The following is a 16,921-nucleotide window of genomic DNA, read 5'->3' as shown; positions in this document are numbered from 1 at the left end:
CAAGGGGCCAGTCTCTGCAATGTAACAAGGCTCTAAGCAACTTAATGAGATTCTTATTCAAAATAAAAAGTATTCCAGGGCTGGGGTTGTGGCTCAGCAGTAGAGTGCTTGCCTAACACATTTGATTGAGGCCTTGGGTTTGATCCTTAGCACCACATAAAAAATAAATAAATAAAATAAAGGTATGTGTTCAACTACAACTAAAAAATAAATATTTAAATAAATAAATTTTTAAAAAGTATTCCAAAGGGCTCGGTGATAGAGCATCCTGAATTCAATTTCCAGTACCTCCCCCCAAAAGAGAGAGAACGAAATTCTATATTTTTGTGTATTTCTCTATTTAGTGATAACAGCTATAATTTGAGAGACTATCATGAATTTCCAGTTAGGCCCAGTGGTATACTCCTATAATCCTAGAGGCTCAGAGGTGGGAGGGTTACAAATTCAAAGCCAGCTTTAGCAAATTTAGCAAGGCCTTAAGCAACTCAGAGATCCTGTCTCTAAATACAAAACAAAAAGGCCTGGGGATGTGGCTCAATGGTTAAGTGTCCCTGAGTTCAGTCCCCAGTACAAAACAAAACAAAACAAAACACCTCCACTTAAGCATAAAGTAAAAGGATTTTTTATAATATTCTTAGATCCCATCTAAGAATTTAAATTTTTTTTTTTTTTTTTTTTAGTACTAGGGATTAAACCCACCATCTCACACATGCTAGGCAAGTGCTCTGCCACTGAGCTACATCCTTTACCTTATATTTGTGGGGCGGTGCCAGGGATTGACAGAGGGGCGCTTAACCATTGATTCTCCTCCGTAGCCCCTTTTATTTTTTGAGACAGTCTTGCTAAGTTCCTGAGGCTGGCCTCCAACTTGGATTAGCCTCCTGAATCACTGAAATTACTGATATGGACCACCATGCCTGGCCCTTTATTAATTTTTAGTCAGGATCTTGCTAAGTTGTCCAGGTTATCCTCAAACTTGGAATTCTCCTGTCTTGGCCTTCCTATTAGCTGGGATTTACAGGTACGTGTCACTGTGCCTGACCCCATCCAATACTTTAATAAAATGATTTATGATCAAATAAAACCTCTGATTTTCCTCAAATTGGTTATTATTGTGTCCCTTTTTGTTTTTTCACCCCAGTACTAGGGATCAAACCTCTGGGTCCTTTATCACTGAACTACATCCCCGGTCCTTCATTTTATTATTATTATTAATATTTTTAGGACTGGGGCTGTGGCTCAGCTTCACACTTGCCTGGCACTTGTGAAGCACTGGGTTCAATTCTCGCACCACATATAAATAATAAAATAAAGATCTATCAACAATTTAAAAAAATAATAATAATATTTTTAGTTGAGGACACAATACCTTTATTTAATTTATTTTTATGGGGTGCTGAGGATCAAACACAGTGTCTCACGTTTGCGAAGCAAGTACTCTGAACATTGAGTACAAGCACTGAGCAGACCCCTCCAGTTCTTTATTCTGAGACAGGATCTTGCTAAGTTGCAGGTTTTCTCAGTCAGGCCTCCAACTTGCAATATATCTGCCCTGGCCTCCAAAGTCTGGGATTGTAGGTGTGCCTTACCACACCCAGCCTTATCTCCATTCTTTACTGTTGTGTGCTTTCTGCATTTTGAGTATCTGTGCTTCAGATGGAATACTCTCAGTCTCTCAACAGCTTCATTGACATAAAATTGACATAAACTAAACTGTATGTTTAAAGTATGTGATTTGATATGTGTACACCCCTGAAACCATCACTGCATCAAGATATAATGAACATATTTATCATGCCAAAAGTTTTCTTGTCACTTTTGTAATCCCTTTCACCTGGTGTTTCCTCTTCTCCCCATCTCCAAATAAATGCTTTTTTTTTTTTTTTTTTTTTTTTTTGAGGTGTTAGGGATTGAACCCAGGGCCTTGGGCATGTGAGGCAAGCAACTGAGCTATATCCTCAGCCCTGACCTGCTTTTTATGTAGTTTAGTTTGCATTTTCTAGAGTTTTGTAGTGCATTGTTATTTTTTGTTTTGACTTTCAGCATATTTTTTAAAAAAAATTTGTCCATATTTTTGTGTAATTCAATAGTTCATTTAATTGCTGGGTAATATTACATTGTCTGTATATATAATTGTTTATTCATTCATCTATTGATAGACATTAGGGATGTATTGTACATGCTTTAAGTAAATTATTGCACTGGGGAATTTTTGTTTTCTTTGTTTGACCTTCTGTTTCTGGAGGATTTATGTGCCAAGAAAGGTGAAAAGATAGTTTTCATTGGTCCTGAATTAACTTTAACTGAACTATTTTTTTACTCTCTTCGTTGATAGGCTTTGGTGTTAAGATGTTGAGTACTGCCAACATGAAAAGCAGTCAGTATATTCCAATGCATGGCAAACAGATCCGAGGACTGGCTTTTAGTAGTCGTTCCAAAGGCTTGCTGCTCTCTGCTTCTCTAGACAATACTATTAAACTGACTAGGTAAATAAGTCAGGGGTCTGGGTTGCATCAAATTAATATTGATGTTATGGTGCCCTTAGCTCTCTTTTATTGGTCTAAAGCCTTATCTTTTGAGATCTACAAAAAATTGATTCTGTTTAAAAGTGAACATACTAAACTGCAATATGCTGTTTTTTTAAAAAATTACATGTGTTACAAAATATATTTTAAACTGTAAGGATGAGAATAATATTCTAGAGATGGTGAAATGGCGTATTGATTATGTGTGTAATGTAAGTAACAGGTAGTGAAGGTAATAAGAAGTGGGGAATGTACTGTTAATATATTCTTTTAATTTATTTTTTTTTTTTTAAAGAGAGAGTGAGAGAGGAGAGAGAGAAAGAGAGAATTTTAATATTTATTTTTTAGTTATCAGCGGATACAACATCTTTGTTTTGTATGTGGTGCTGAGGATCGAACCCGGGCCGCACGCATGCCAGGCGAGCGCGCTACTTCTTGAGCCACATCCCCAGCCCTTAATTTATTCTTTAACTCAAGAGGAAAGGCTATAGCCCCAAAGTTTTGAAATTTAAAGGGGTTATCTGTGTAATTCCTAAAGGAAATTGAGAATCCAGACAGTTTGGGTTTGTGTTCTCTAAAACCAAAATATAACTGAAATGGGAACAGACTTTGACGGATCAATGATGCTTTTATTAAGCAGCAAAGGAGCACATTTTTGGGGTAGAAAACAAGGGTTTTGTTATAAGGTTCAGCTGAGCGAGGTTATAGGATGTTTGGTTTGGTGGGTTTATTTAGGGTGGGACAGGAGCCTAGGGAAGTTCTTGGGGCCTGTTGTACTGGGGTGGTCAGCTAATTGAGTCAAGAAAGGTCAGGTGCCTGTCAGTCTGAGTTCCTTTTGTGTCCTCCCTATTTCCCTTTCTGCCTTCTGTCTGAGGCCTGAGCTTCTAAATGACAGAAGCTCTAATTTACTACAGACAATATGGGTGGGGGAACAACTACAAATAAGGGAAATGCCCTGGGGCCTATTCTCCACCCCTTCATCCTCAGTAGAGATTATTGATCATTTGATAATTTTTGCCTCTTCATCATGTATTTGATTTAATAGTAAAAAAATCTCTCATAACTCCATAGCCTGGAGACCAATACTGTTGTCCAGACTTACAATACCGGACGTCCTGTCTGGAGCTGTTGCTGGTGCCATGATGAAAACAATTACATCTATGCCGGACTAGCCAATGGTTCGATTCTAGTCTATGACCTGAGAAACACAAGTTGTCATATGCAGGAGTTAGTACCTCAGAAGGCCAGGTAAGAAACCACTCACTTTTTTTCTATAGATAGTAGCTTGCTTTTAGATTGTAAGTGTATTCGCCCTCTCTTCAGAGGGTATTCCACAGTTGATCAACAGTCTCTATTTCAGAATTATTAAGGTCCTTAAAATTTGTGTCCTTGATATTTCACATGGTAGAAAACTCTGGTTTCACATATAACCAGGTTCATAAGAGTCAGTAATCATCCAGCATGGAAAAATATAATTCTATCTGTGTTTAGAACCAGGTCTACAACTTATAAATGTAACCTTGGGGGTGTTTCTTGGCCCATTAAATGTGATTAACATAGACTTGCTGAAACAACTACTTAATTGGCACTCAAAAGAGATTTTAAGGGCTGGGGATGTAGCTCAAGTGGTAACGTGCTCGCCTGGCATGCATGGGGCGCTGGGTTTGATCCTCAACACCACATTAAAAAAATAAAAATAAAGATATTGTGTCCACCTAAAATTAAAAAATAAATATTTTTTTTTAAAAAAAAAAGATTTTAAAAGAATAGCCTAATAGTCAGCCACAGTGGCACATGCTTTTGATCCCAGTGGCTCGGGACACTGAAGCAGAATTGTGAGTTCAAAGCCAGCCTCAGCAAAAGCAAGGCACTAAGCAACTTAGTGAGACCCTGTCTCTGAATAAAATATAAAATAGGGCTGAGGATGTGGCTCAGTGGTGGAGTGTCCCTGAGTTTAATCTCCAGTACCCCAAAAAAAAAAAGCCTAATTATGGTTTAATCTGCTGGGGGTTTGGTGGTAGCAGTGATGGCCCATTCCCGGATCCCAGAAACTTTGGAGGCTATGAGAGGAGATTTGCATGTTCAAGGCCAGCCTCAGCAGCACAGCTAGATCAGATCTTAAAATTTTAAAAGGCTAGGAGTGGGAATATGGCAAGGTTGGTAAAGTGCCCTTGGGTTTTGTTAGCAAAAATAGTCAAAATGGTTTCAGCACCATAATGAAAGTACAAATAACCAGATGAGAGCAGACTTTGTGGGTCAGCACTGTCTTTTATTTAGTAGTAGTGGAGTCAGGCATCGGTTGTGCTCACTTTCTGGGTAGAAAACGGCCCCCGGTTACAGAGGGAGCTTGGGGTTTTATAGGTTACACACTGAGAGGTTGCTTATCAGTTTTGGCATTCAGGAAAGAGATTGTGAAAATGTGAGACTTGTTTTTACTAGGCAGTGATTTTGCAGAGCAAGGATGGAGGGTTCAGAGCTCAGAGCTTATCTTGTCCTCCAGAGGACAGCATATTGTCACAGGGACAGGTTTAATGTGTAGTTTCACTGTCATTGGGTGAGAATTTACTTGGGAAAGGATCAATACTTGTCCTCTTCCCAGTGACCGCCATTTTAGGATTTATGTATGTCTCCTTCCCAGGGATTGTCTTGTCACTGGGGAAGGATTAAGTGCAGGTTGGCCTAAGGATACCATATTGCTGTATCATTTTTAATCTAGTTCTGGGATTTCAAGGTTTATAAAAAAAAAATCTGCCCATATTCTGGTATTGGTTGACCATTTGTACCACTGTGGCTTCTCAGAATGTGTAGAAGACCATGTGAACTGTCTTGGAGGTATAAAAAGTTCTCAGAAGGTGAGTAGATTCTGTGGCCTGGCCAAAATAGAAAATATCTTAAAGAAGATAGAAAAGAATCATGCTTCAGTGATGTGATCCATGGACATGAAAGTGATTGATGTGAACTCCAGGCAAATAGATAACTGACATTAATGTATAATAATTTAAATTAAAAATAGCAAGGGGCCAGGTGTGGCATGTACCTACATTCCTGGATACTTTTGAGGGTGCTGAGGCTTCTCTCCCCCACTCCCACACACACACAGAGGGTTTTTAGTTTTGGGTTCTTTTGGGTTTTGTTTGTTTGAACACATGGCCTTTAACATGCTAGGTATGCACTCCTCTACCACTGTGTTACATCCCCCCAGCCCTAGTTATTTTGAGACAGGGTCTTGCTGTTACCAACCCTGGTCTTGAACTTGCAGTGCTTCTGCCTCAGCCTAGAAACTGGGATTACAGACATTTGCCACAGATTCCAGTTCAAGTGTTGTTTTGTCAGATGTTAGGGGATATTGGCCCATGGGTCTGTTAACCTCTTCTGTAGACGTAGGGATATGATCTAGGATTCTACTGGTAGTGGGATCTGAAGCAGTCCAAGTATTGTATTTGGAATTTGATGCATGTTTTTTGTTTTTTTTTTTCTTTTCCTTCAGATGCCCACTGGTATCTCTTTCATATATACCGAGAGCTGCCTCCGCTGTATTTCCATATGGTGGGGTGCTAGCTGGAACGTTGGAGAATGCTTCCTTCTGGGAGCTAAAAGTGGGCTTCTCTCATTGGCCTCATGTGCTGCCCTTAGAGCCAGGGGGCTATGTAGACTTTCAGACGGAGAGCCGCACCCGACACTGTCTTGTGACCTACAGGCCTGGTGAGTGTTGGAGTCCTTTAAGGCCTCCTCTGGTTTTATTTGGGAGCCAATGGGTATTAGGAGAGGGAAGAAGAGTTTGGCTCTCCTTTGGGTGGCTACAGTAAGCTCCTCACAGGTTAACAGGTTGGGTTATAGCTCTTGCTACTACAGTAAAGCTGATGGCTCTCAGTTCCTCCAATAGTGCCTGTCTTCCTGCTCTTTATTTGTGAGAACTAGAAGAAATTCTGCCTGGTACTTCTGGAAGTACCACTATTAACCACTATTTCTTAAAGCAGTAATGGAATGAGGAAGTCTATTCTTGAGGGCATTGAGCCACCTTCAGATCAGCTTCATGTCTTCTGCCTGACCCTCACTTCACCTAAAAGAGGTAGAGATGAGGCAGGGCACGGTGACTTCCATATGCAATCTCAGCAACTTAGTGAGACTCTAAGCAACTTAGTGAGGCCCTATCTCAAAATAAAAAATAAAATTGAGTTCAATCCCCAGTTTAAAAAAAAAAAAAAAGGTGCAAAGGAAGGCAGCCATGTATGGCCCAGACTAGGGTATTAACTATTCTTATTTGAGGCAAACCAGGTAAATAAGAGAAGACTGACAAATATGGGTATGTGCACCTAGCCAGCTAAACTATGCTGTCTCCAGAACCAGGGTTGAAAACCCTGATAGCTGACTGTTCTTAAAAGTCACAGGTTCTTAGAAAATTCTTGATGAACTATAATGGTCATTGTTGTAGGTTTTTTCCTAATTTGATCTTGAGGTCTCTCAGGAGAATCGCTGTAAACTCTAGCCATACCCTAAGAGAGCTTTGGGGATTTACTTGTGTTTCTTTACAGTGTGCCTTTCATAGGATACTTGTTTATCCTGGCAAATAGCCTAATGCCTAAGTGCCTGAGACCTGTCACCAAGTATCCCTTTGTTTATACTGGCAGACACCTTGGGGCGGGGGTCTTAGCTGGCTGAGACCAGTTTATTCCTGTTAAGATATCCACTCTTTAAGAGAATCTCAAACCTAAAGTTAGATTTAAGTATGTCAATCAGATGAAATAGGGGGCGCAGCACAGGAGTTTATTATTTACATTTTCCAGAGAAAAAGCATTGTGCCTTGCAGAGCCAGTGGGAATAAGGATAAGCTTTCTGGGACACACATGCCCAACCAGCAGCTAAAGAGCAAGAGAAAAAAAATGGCCTGTTAGGACTATGCCTTTATTAAGATCCATGGATGTTATTCCTTAAATTTTCCCTTGGGGTTAATAGCTAGCTAGCTTAGAGAAAACACACATGAAAAAAAGATTTATTTATATGACTGTTGACCATTAGATTTTATTGTGGTCAACAGTTTTGGGGTATACTAGATTTTTGATCAGTTGGATAAGGAACAAGTGGGCTATATTGCAAACAACCATGCAGGGGGAGGGGAAGTTTTAACTAGGCGAAAAGTATTGAGATAGGTTTTCAAGCTTAGGTCAGGTCTAAAAATGGATGCCACGGCAGCACTTGCATTAAACATGACAAGCAGATAAATTTCTGACAATTTGGTCAGAGTTGATCATTAAAGTGCCCACACTTCAGCTATCTTTGAGTGGATCTAATTATTGAAGTTGCATTTGAACTGGGAAAGTGTCTCTTTGACCTTTCTGGCCCTTTGGCTCTTAGTCATCCCATGAGTCCACTATATCCAAGGATAATTTGTTATGACTATGTAGAAAGCTTGGGAGTCTCATTTTGTTCTCCAGCTTTTGTTTGCCTCTCTTGACTATGTTTCTTCTTCTCTAATATCATGCTTTTTACTTCATAAAATGTGCAGTTCCAGTGGGGTCCTCACTGGGGAAAGGAAAAAATGCTTTTAGTCAGCGCTCTTGAGAGAAAAATTCCCCAACAAAGGCCTGGCAGGATATAGTGATTTTACTAAATGGATAATGCGTTCTCAGAATTGTTTCTCTAAGGCAAAAATCTGTTGTAAACTTGTTTCATCCTATCCTAGGGTTCTGAATTTCACTTGTGCTGTGTTACTGTGTTTGCTTTGTAGCTATTTTTGTGGTTTAATGTACTTATTACTTTTCCTGCTCAACTAACTATCTTAAGTGTCTTAGGGCTCAGATGCTTTTGATTTCTTTGAACCATTCCCATGGGCCAGCACTGATTTCTGTGTCCCATAGATAAAAACCACAACACCCTACGAAGTGTGCTGCTGGAAATGTCCTACAAACTGGATGATGCTGGAGAACCAATTTGTTCCTGCCACCCTGTGCAAACATTCTTTGGGGGACCCACTTGCAAACTATTGACCAAGAGTGCCATTTTTCAAAGCCCAGAGAATGATGGTAGCATCCTGGTGTGTACTGGGGATGAAGCATCAAACTCTGCTCTGGTAAGCCTGTTCTATTTTATTTTGTATTTTTAAAAATTAGTTAATAGCCAGGCACAGTGGTGCACACCTATAATCCCAGTGGCTTGGTAGCCTGAGGAAGGAGGATCGTGAGTTCAAAGCCAGCCTCAGCAAGAGTGAGGCACTAAACAACTCATTGAGACCCTGTCTCTAAATAAAATACAAAATAGCACTGGGATTGTGGCTCGGTGGTTGAATGCCCCTGTTCAATCCCCGGTACAAAAAAAAAAAAAATGAATAGAGCCCGAGTTGTAGTTCAGTGGTAGACAGCTTGTCTAGCATGTGCAAGGTTCTGGGTTCAATACTCGGCACATGCATAGAGTTATGCTTCATAATCCCGTGTATCTCTAGATGTATGGTTGCTTGCTTTATTTTTTATACAATTCACACTTCACATACTGCATCATATTTTTCATTTTTTTACTTTTGTTTGTTTTCTTTTGTGGTATAGGGGATTGAACCCAGAGGCACATTACCACTGAACTATGTATAGGCCCTTTTATTTTAAATTTTGAGACACTCTCGTGAAGTTGCCTAGGCTGTCCTCAAAGTTGGAATTTCCCTTGCTCAGCCTCCCAAATAACTGGGATTATGGGCTTGCATTACTGAACTTGGCTTTTGTTTGGGGGGAGGTTTGTTTGTTTTCCTTTTACTTCCTAGTTTAGGTGTCTTTCCATTTCAATATCTAGATTCACTCATTCTTTTTTTTTTTTTTTTAACTGAGCCGTAATGTTTCATACCACAAAACTTTTTTCCTTTTTTGTGGTATGGTAGATTGAAACCATGAGCAACTTAGCAAGATCCTATCTCAAAATTTAAAAAAAACAAAACAGACTAGGGATGTGGCTCAGTGATTAAGTGCCCCTGGGATCAATCCCTGGTATGAATGAATGAATGAATGCTCTACTGAAACTATAAAGTAATTAATTCATGCATTAGTTTCATTAGCTCAGATGAAATCAATAAAAGATGTGAAATCTTAGCGTGGAGGGATCATCCTTTCACCACTTGAACATGTAGATCAATCTTGACATCACTATAAATGGGTTAAAGTAACACTGGATCTGCTGTAGATTCAAAGACTTATTGGGACTGGGGTTGTAGCTCAGTGGCGGGGCACTTACCTTGCACAGATGAGGCACAAGACTAGCCTCAGCAACTTAGGCCCTATGTAATTTAGCAAGATCTTGTCTCAAAATAAAAATGATTTTTTTAAAGATGTGAGCAGTGGTTAAGCACTTCTAGATTGAATCCCCATTGCCAAAAAAAAAAAAGTTTATTACTGGACAGGGCATAGTTCAGTAAATGCTTGCCTGGCATGCACAAAGCCTTATAGTTGATACTTAGCACCACACACACACACAGTTTGTAACTACCAAATGTAATGTAGATCTTACTTGGAGCCTGATTCAAACACACCAGCTGTAGGGCTGAGAATGTAGTTTAGCAGTATAGCACTTGGCCTAGCATGTGCAAGGCCCTGGATTCAGTCCCTAGTACTGAGGTGGAAAATTGTAAAATTTTGTTATGCACCAGATATATAATAATAATATGGAATTATCATTCATTTTGCTGGATATGACTGTAGCTATGTAAGAAAAATGTCTGTAATTTTAGAGATATAAACAGCATGAAGTCAGCAAGGAAAAAATAGGATTAATAAAAGGTGGCCGGCCGGGTACCGTGGTGCATGCCTGTAATCCTAGCAACTCAGGAGGCTAAAACTAAGGCAGGATGATAGAGTTCAAAGCCAGCCTCAACAGATTAGCAAGGTACTTAGCAACTCAGTGAGACCCTATCTTTAAATAAAATATAAAATAGGGCTGGGGGTGTGGCTTAATGGTTAAGCACCCCTGGGTTCAATCCTTGGTTTAAAAAAAAAAAAAATCAATAAAACAGATGTGGTAAAAGCTTAATAATTGTTTGCTCTGGGTGATGCATGGCTTATGAGATTGACTTTGTTTTATTGACCCTTCTGTACCTAGAAGGAACAATACCTAGAAGACTGCCTGACACATAGATGGAAGTAATGAGTGCTGGGCTTTTCTCTTCAGGTTCATTCACAGGTAGAACTAATTGCTGGTTGCAGTAGGCAAGACCATACATGAACAGTGGAGTGATGTGTGTGTTGGCTTTATGCACCCTTGTGAAGGTTAGGGAGGGTCTGTTTACTCCCAGGGGCAGCAGCTTCTCATCTTCCCCCATCCCCCCAGAATTGTTTGATGACAAAGAAAGCAAGTCTTCAACTGAATTGACTGACTGCTGACCTTTCTCTCTGCTTGTTTTCTTTAGCTGTGGGATGCTGGCAGTGGCTCATTGCTACAGGACCTGCAGACTGATCAGCCTGTTTTGGATATCTGCCCATTTGAGGTGAACCATAACAGCTACTTGGCTACCTTAACAGAGAAGACTGTCCACTTCTATAAGTGGGAGTGACCTTGGTCTTAAGACCCTTCAGACAGGCTGCTGGTTAACTTTAAATGTTGTTTGCTATTACCTAGCAGCCCTGAACAATATCCCTGCTTATTGTCTGCAAGCTAGAATTTGAGGATCATGGTTCATTTGGATTAGTATGATTCTAGGAATCCAGATCACCAAAACACTATGGATTGTGTATCTGCTATGTCCATCCAAGGAGTAACTGGAATTCCATCTATCTCTCCATTTCTCAGGTTATAAGCTTTCATGAATCTTTCATAAATCTTTGCTTTAGAGAGTCCTCTTAGTAGTCATTTAGGACAGGAGGATGCACCAAGCATTTTCTGGGGGATATGATATCCACCTGAGTCATTTTGTCTGTTGGGCTAATTGCCTTATTGTGCTGCATCCTAAGGGGCTAACCCGCTTCCTGCTTAGTGGATGCAAAAGTCTTTTTTCTGTGAACATAAGAGGGCACTGTAGAACCTTGTGTAGAATTTGATTTATTTTAATCTTATAGGCTCATTAACATTTTATTAACTACATGCTCTTGTCCCCAACAGAAGCGTGTGGTAGTACACATCTGGTATACTTTATTGTATCAGTAGTCATGTTCCAGGCACATAGTGCTAAGGCGTTCATTAAGTCGAATGATAGACATGGGTAATGAGCAGTATGGGGCCTTAGCTAATGCTGAATATATTGAGCTTATTGCATTGTTAGACTAAGGAAAGGGACCAATTGTTGGAGCATTCTTTTCCAGATAGATTAGGAACTCAGGATCAGTTATCTAAGCCAGTGTTTTAAGACTACTATTCTTCCCTTCTGCTAGAAAAGGATCAAGGCTTTTACTTGAATCTCCCCTAATATCAGATCAGGATCTAGGGACTAAAGAGAGCAAGAAAAGCTGTTCTGATTGTTGTGGAGAAAAGAAGGGCTTGTTTTTCTCCCATTTTCATAAGAGTTCCTATCTGAATAAAGCCAATTTCTCAAAATGAAGGGGTTTTTGAGCATGTTTATAATACCTAAGTAAAGGCTTCACCACTTGAAACATGTTTCTGTTCAATTTTCTCTGATTTGTCTCCCTAACCTTAGTAAAATGATCTCTCAGGAAGTGGTTGGAAACCTATGGGGATGACAGGGAAAGCACTCACCAACTCTCATTGCCCAACATTAGGATCCACTCTCAGGTTGTATTTGTCTGCTTTGCCTCAGGCTTTTCTGGGAAATCACTGTCCATAGCAGTACATTCCTGAAGGTATGGGCAGATCAATATTCTTGGGAGCACATGGCTAATAATGTGATTTTCTTAATTAAATAATTTGTAGAGGAGTTTTCTTCCCTTTTTTTTTTTTTTTTTTTAATAGAACAGTTCTTATCTGTCAATTCCTTAGTTGTTTCCAGGATTTTCTTACCATCAAGGGATTGATAAAGTAGATTTTCCCAGAAGTTCAAATGGTGTCTTTTAATGACAGCTTTCTGTTAGAGGGTATCTTTCAAAAACCCAATGTTTACAGCCTAGGAAAAGCCCCTTTTTCTCAAGAGGAGAGACTCCTTTTGATATGTTGATGATTAAGTGAGCTACCCTGGCCTAGTGCCTCAGTGGCAGAATGGGATTTGAATTAAAAACTAGGAACACATGTAGCTTCAGAACATTACCACAGACAGGATGTAGACATCAGGCAATGGCCACTTTTCTCTTGAGGCCAGGGCAGTGTTAGGATTTGACTTGCCTTGAAGTAATTGGACTAATGCTGATTGATTCTCCCAAGAGTAGGAACCAGGGAATATATTACCAGGGAAGTTGCAAAAATATCAAATCATAGCAGTCTCTGCATTTCTATAGTAAATTCAAGTTTGGTGGGGTGGGTGAATTGGGGGGGGGATCAAACCCAGCACTTCATAAATGATAAGCATTTGCTTTACTACTTTGCTCTAACCTAAGCCTAAATTTTTATGTTTTAGAAGCAAAGTCACATGACTGACTTTTTCTAACAAGAAAACCTTACCCCACTTCCTATCCCCATCCCCACACACAGTTGTAGGAGATCTCATCTATAGACCCAGACTGTACTCTCCTAAGCACATCAGGGTGTTTGCTCTACCATGTTCCTTCTTCATCCCATATCTAAGGTTTTCCCATTTAAGGGTGTGGAGTTAAATTCAAAATGATCTTGTTTTTGTATATATCCTTACACCTGCTTTGAAAATAGGGCAATGGGACTTCTGTTTGTTCAAATTCTGTATGTTTGTTTGTTTGTTGTTTGTTTTTACACAAAAGGTGCACAACTTTTCATTTCTCTGGTTGTACATGATATAGCATCATACCATTCATGTAATCATACAAATTCTATGTTTTTTATGTTTATGTTTTATATTTTAATGTTAATATGAAAATAAAAGTTTGCCACGTGTAAGAGAAGCTCCTGGTGTCTTTTGTCTGTCTCCTAGAGGCAGGAACATGTCTGTGTTTTGAAACGGGTAGATTTCTCCCAGGTAGCCTGGTGGATTTCTCTGTTTTTTCTAGTAGTGCCTCTGAGTTACACAAAATAGTTCCTGGAGCCAGAGTAAACATTTTATTTAAATTGATGAGGTGGTTGGGACTTTGGCTGCCAATTCTGTTTTGCTATTGCTAATGGGAAACTGTATTTGCTTCTTAAGAACCTCCACTAAACCAGGCATGATGGTGCACAACTATAATCCTAGCTATTCAAAGGGATAAGATGGGAGGATCTTCAAGTTCAAGGCCAACCTGGACAATTCAGCAAGACCCTCTCAAAAACAAAGGACTGGAGTGTTGCTCAGTGGTAGAATACTTGCCTAGCATGTATGAAGCCCCAGATTCAGTCCCCAGTACTGTCCCCTATACTATATTAATCATGGAAAGGAGAAAGAAGGAAATGACTTTCCTTTTATTTATTGGCAGTAACAATGAGCAAGTGGGCTCCTACTTTTCTTCTCAGCAGAGTTCTGGCTACTTAACCTAGTTTTCTCTTTCTTTTGGAGTCCAAAAATCCCTTGCCATAAAAATCATGATATCTTGTGAGTTCAAAGCCAACCTCAGCAACTTAAGAAGGCCCTGTCCCTAAATAAAATACAAAAAAGGGTTCAAAAGTGCCTCTGGGTTCTATCCCCAGTCCCCCATCCCCGCTGCAAAAAAAAAAAAAAAAAAATCATGGCATCTTGACTAAAGAATGACAGTGAGCCCACTGAATGAGTTCACCCAGTGATTTCACAGTCCTTAAATATGTAGCTAAAAGTGATTTGGAATAACCCTATGTCATGTATCTGGCCTGTAGTGTAAGAATTAATTATGGCAGGAAAGGCCAAATGTAAATATTAGAAACTCTTCCCCATACAAGCCAGGTATGTTGGTACACACCTATTCTCCCAGCCACTTGGGAGGCCTATGCAGGAGGATCTCAAGTCTGAGACCAGCCTCTATAGCAGTGAGACCCTGTCTCAAAATAAATCTGGGGCCAGGCATGGTGGCACACTCCTATAAACTTAGCTTGGGAGGCTGAGGCAGGAGGATCACAAATTCAAAGTCAGCCATAGCAACTTGGCAAGGCCCTAAGTAACTTGGTGATAACCCTATCTAAGAATATATGGAGCTGGGATAGTGACTCAGTGGTAGAGCACCTGTCTAGCATGTGCAAACTCTAGCATGAGTTTGATTCTTAGCAACACATATATAAGTAAGTAAAATAAAGGTCCATTGACAACCAAAAAAATATTTTTTAAATAAAATATAAAAAAGGGCTGGGGATGTGGGTTTAATCCCTGGTACAAAATAAAGATCTGGGGGTGTAGCTCAGTGGTAAAGCCTTCCTGGGTTCAATCCCCAGTACTGAAAAGAAAACCAAAAGAAACTGCTTCCCACCCCCGACTGTGATGATAAATTTAAGATAATGTCATTGAGAGGATGAGGGATGATAGAGATTAGAGCCATCACTAAAGATATAGGGCCCTGAAAGATGGTAGAGAGTTGACATTAGAATATATATAAATTCCTCTACATAAATAATCTATGCCATTTGTGGGAAACAAGAATACATACAAATTCCAGAGCAAGGTTTAACATCCTGGTTTACTGTAAAAGCATGCAGGTACACATGGGAGTGGACACAATATGTAAAGATTTTTGTATCATGAAAATGTCCAGAAAGCATGGAAGAGGCACTGAACTGAACAACCATGGGGCAGAATTACCTAGCTAATTGACGTGAGCCAGCCTTCACTCATTCCTGACTCCACATGAACCCAATAGCATGGACTCTTTTGCTTACCACAGCAGGTGGAGCTACTGCTGCCTCTGAACCTCCAATTTGTCAGCAAAGAGACCAAGCGGCTGAAGTTCAGTGTCAAATCAGCTACATTGGGCCCATTCCCTCTTGTAAGAATAGATTACCTATTCTGGGTATGAGTTTGCAGTTCCTACTCAGAGTTTCAGCTAACAAAGATGTTGTGTCCGCTGAAAACTAAAAAATAAATATTAAAATTCTCTCTCTTAAAAAAAAATTAAAAAATTTTTAAAAACGATATCATCTTCTGAGGACTGTTACTTTACTGATTGGATTATTTGTTTTATTGGTGTTAAGATTTTTGACTTCTTTATATACCCTAGAGATTAGTGCTCTATCTAAAAAAAAATTTGCTCCAATTCTGTAGGCTCTCTATTCACCTTACTGTTTGTTTCTTTTGCTGAGAAGAAGCTTTTGAGTTTGAATTCAACCCATTTATTGATTTTTTATTTTATTTTTTGTTATAGGAGTCTTGTTAAGGAAGTCAGGGCCTAATCTGACATAATGAAGATTTGGGCCTACTTTTTCTTCTATTAGGCACAGGGTCTCTGGTTTAAGTCCTAGGTCCTTGATCCACTTTGAGTTTTGTGCATGGTGAGAAACAGAGGTTTGATTTCTTTTTGCTACATATGGATTTCCAGTTCTCCCAGCACCATTCGTTGAAGAGGCTATCTTTTCTCCCTCTCTCCTCATTTCAATTCACACCCAGGCCTGCCTTTTTTTTTTGTGGTGCTGGGGATTGAACCCAGGGCCTTGTGCATGCATGGCAAGCATTCTACCAACTGAGCTATATTCCCAGCCTTGAATTCTTATTTCCACCTCCTCATGGTCTTGAACTCATCTGATAATCTCTGCTATTGGAAGAATTTTTAGATCCTGTTCTTTACATAGTTGCCATTCTCATGCCAATTGGCTCTAAGCTTTTTTATCATTCAGAAAGCTTTTCCCTAGCTCCCTTTATATAATAAAAATCCTGCCCTTCTTAGTCACACCATATATCTTTTATTTTCTTCATAGCATTAATACTATCTGACATTATCATGCACTTTTTAAATTATCTTTTTATGTCTCCTATTAACAAGGCTGGCACTTATAAAAATGCTCATTGGGCACACACCTATAATCCAGTGGCACACACCTGTAATCCCCATGACTTGGGAGGCTGAGACAAGAGGATTCAAGGTCATCCTCAGCAATTTAGCAAGACTCAGCCTCAAAATGAAAAAATAAAAAAGCCCAGAGATATAGTTCAGTCAGTGGTAAAAGCACCCCTGGATTTAATTCCTAGTACAAAAAAAAAAAAAAAAAGAAAAAAGAAAAGGAAAGAAAGGAAAAAACATTTTAAACAGTGGCAAGGGGTTGGGGATATATCTCAGAGGTAAAATACCTTCGAGTGTATGCAAAGCTCTCAGTTTGATCCTTACCACCAATAAAAAAAAAAAAAAGAAAAGAAAAATTCAATATTTACATATTGAATGAATGTATGGAGGAAGTGCGGATCCAGAAATAAAAAATACAATAAAACATAAAATAAATTCCTAGTTTCTGATAGAGACCATATATTTCACTTTTTGGTGCTAGGGATTCAA

General features: G+C 39.4%; 1 protein-coding gene across 3 annotated transcripts in view; it reads left to right on the top strand.

Moving 5' to 3' along the window:
- The window catches only part of Rfwd3 (ring finger and WD repeat domain 3), a 40,157-nt gene extending 26,810 nt beyond the window's left edge, over positions 1 to 13,347 (top strand). For all 3 annotated transcript variants that reach the window (XM_076837944.1, XM_076837942.1, XM_076837943.1), the window contains 5 exons: positions 2,336 to 2,486; positions 3,597 to 3,773; positions 6,013 to 6,227; positions 8,381 to 8,592; positions 10,903 to 13,347. In XM_076837944.1, coding sequence (XP_076694059.1) covers positions 2,336 to 2,486; positions 3,597 to 3,773; positions 6,013 to 6,227; positions 8,381 to 8,592; positions 10,903 to 11,046 — 899 coding nt within the window. In that variant the 3' untranslated portion in view covers positions 11,047 to 13,347. The remainder of the gene's footprint in view (positions 1 to 2,335; positions 2,487 to 3,596; positions 3,774 to 6,012; positions 6,228 to 8,380; positions 8,593 to 10,902) is intronic.
- Positions 13,348 to 16,921: the final 3,574 nt, after the last annotated feature.

The sequence above is a fragment of the Callospermophilus lateralis genome, chromosome 18 (genome assembly GCF_048772815.1).
Source record: "Callospermophilus lateralis isolate mCalLat2 chromosome 18, mCalLat2.hap1, whole genome shotgun sequence".
Taxonomy (NCBI): Eukaryota; Metazoa; Chordata; class Mammalia; order Rodentia; family Sciuridae; genus Callospermophilus; species Callospermophilus lateralis.
Note: the sequence above shows the minus strand (reverse complement) of the source record. Positions and strands in the feature narration are given on the sequence as shown.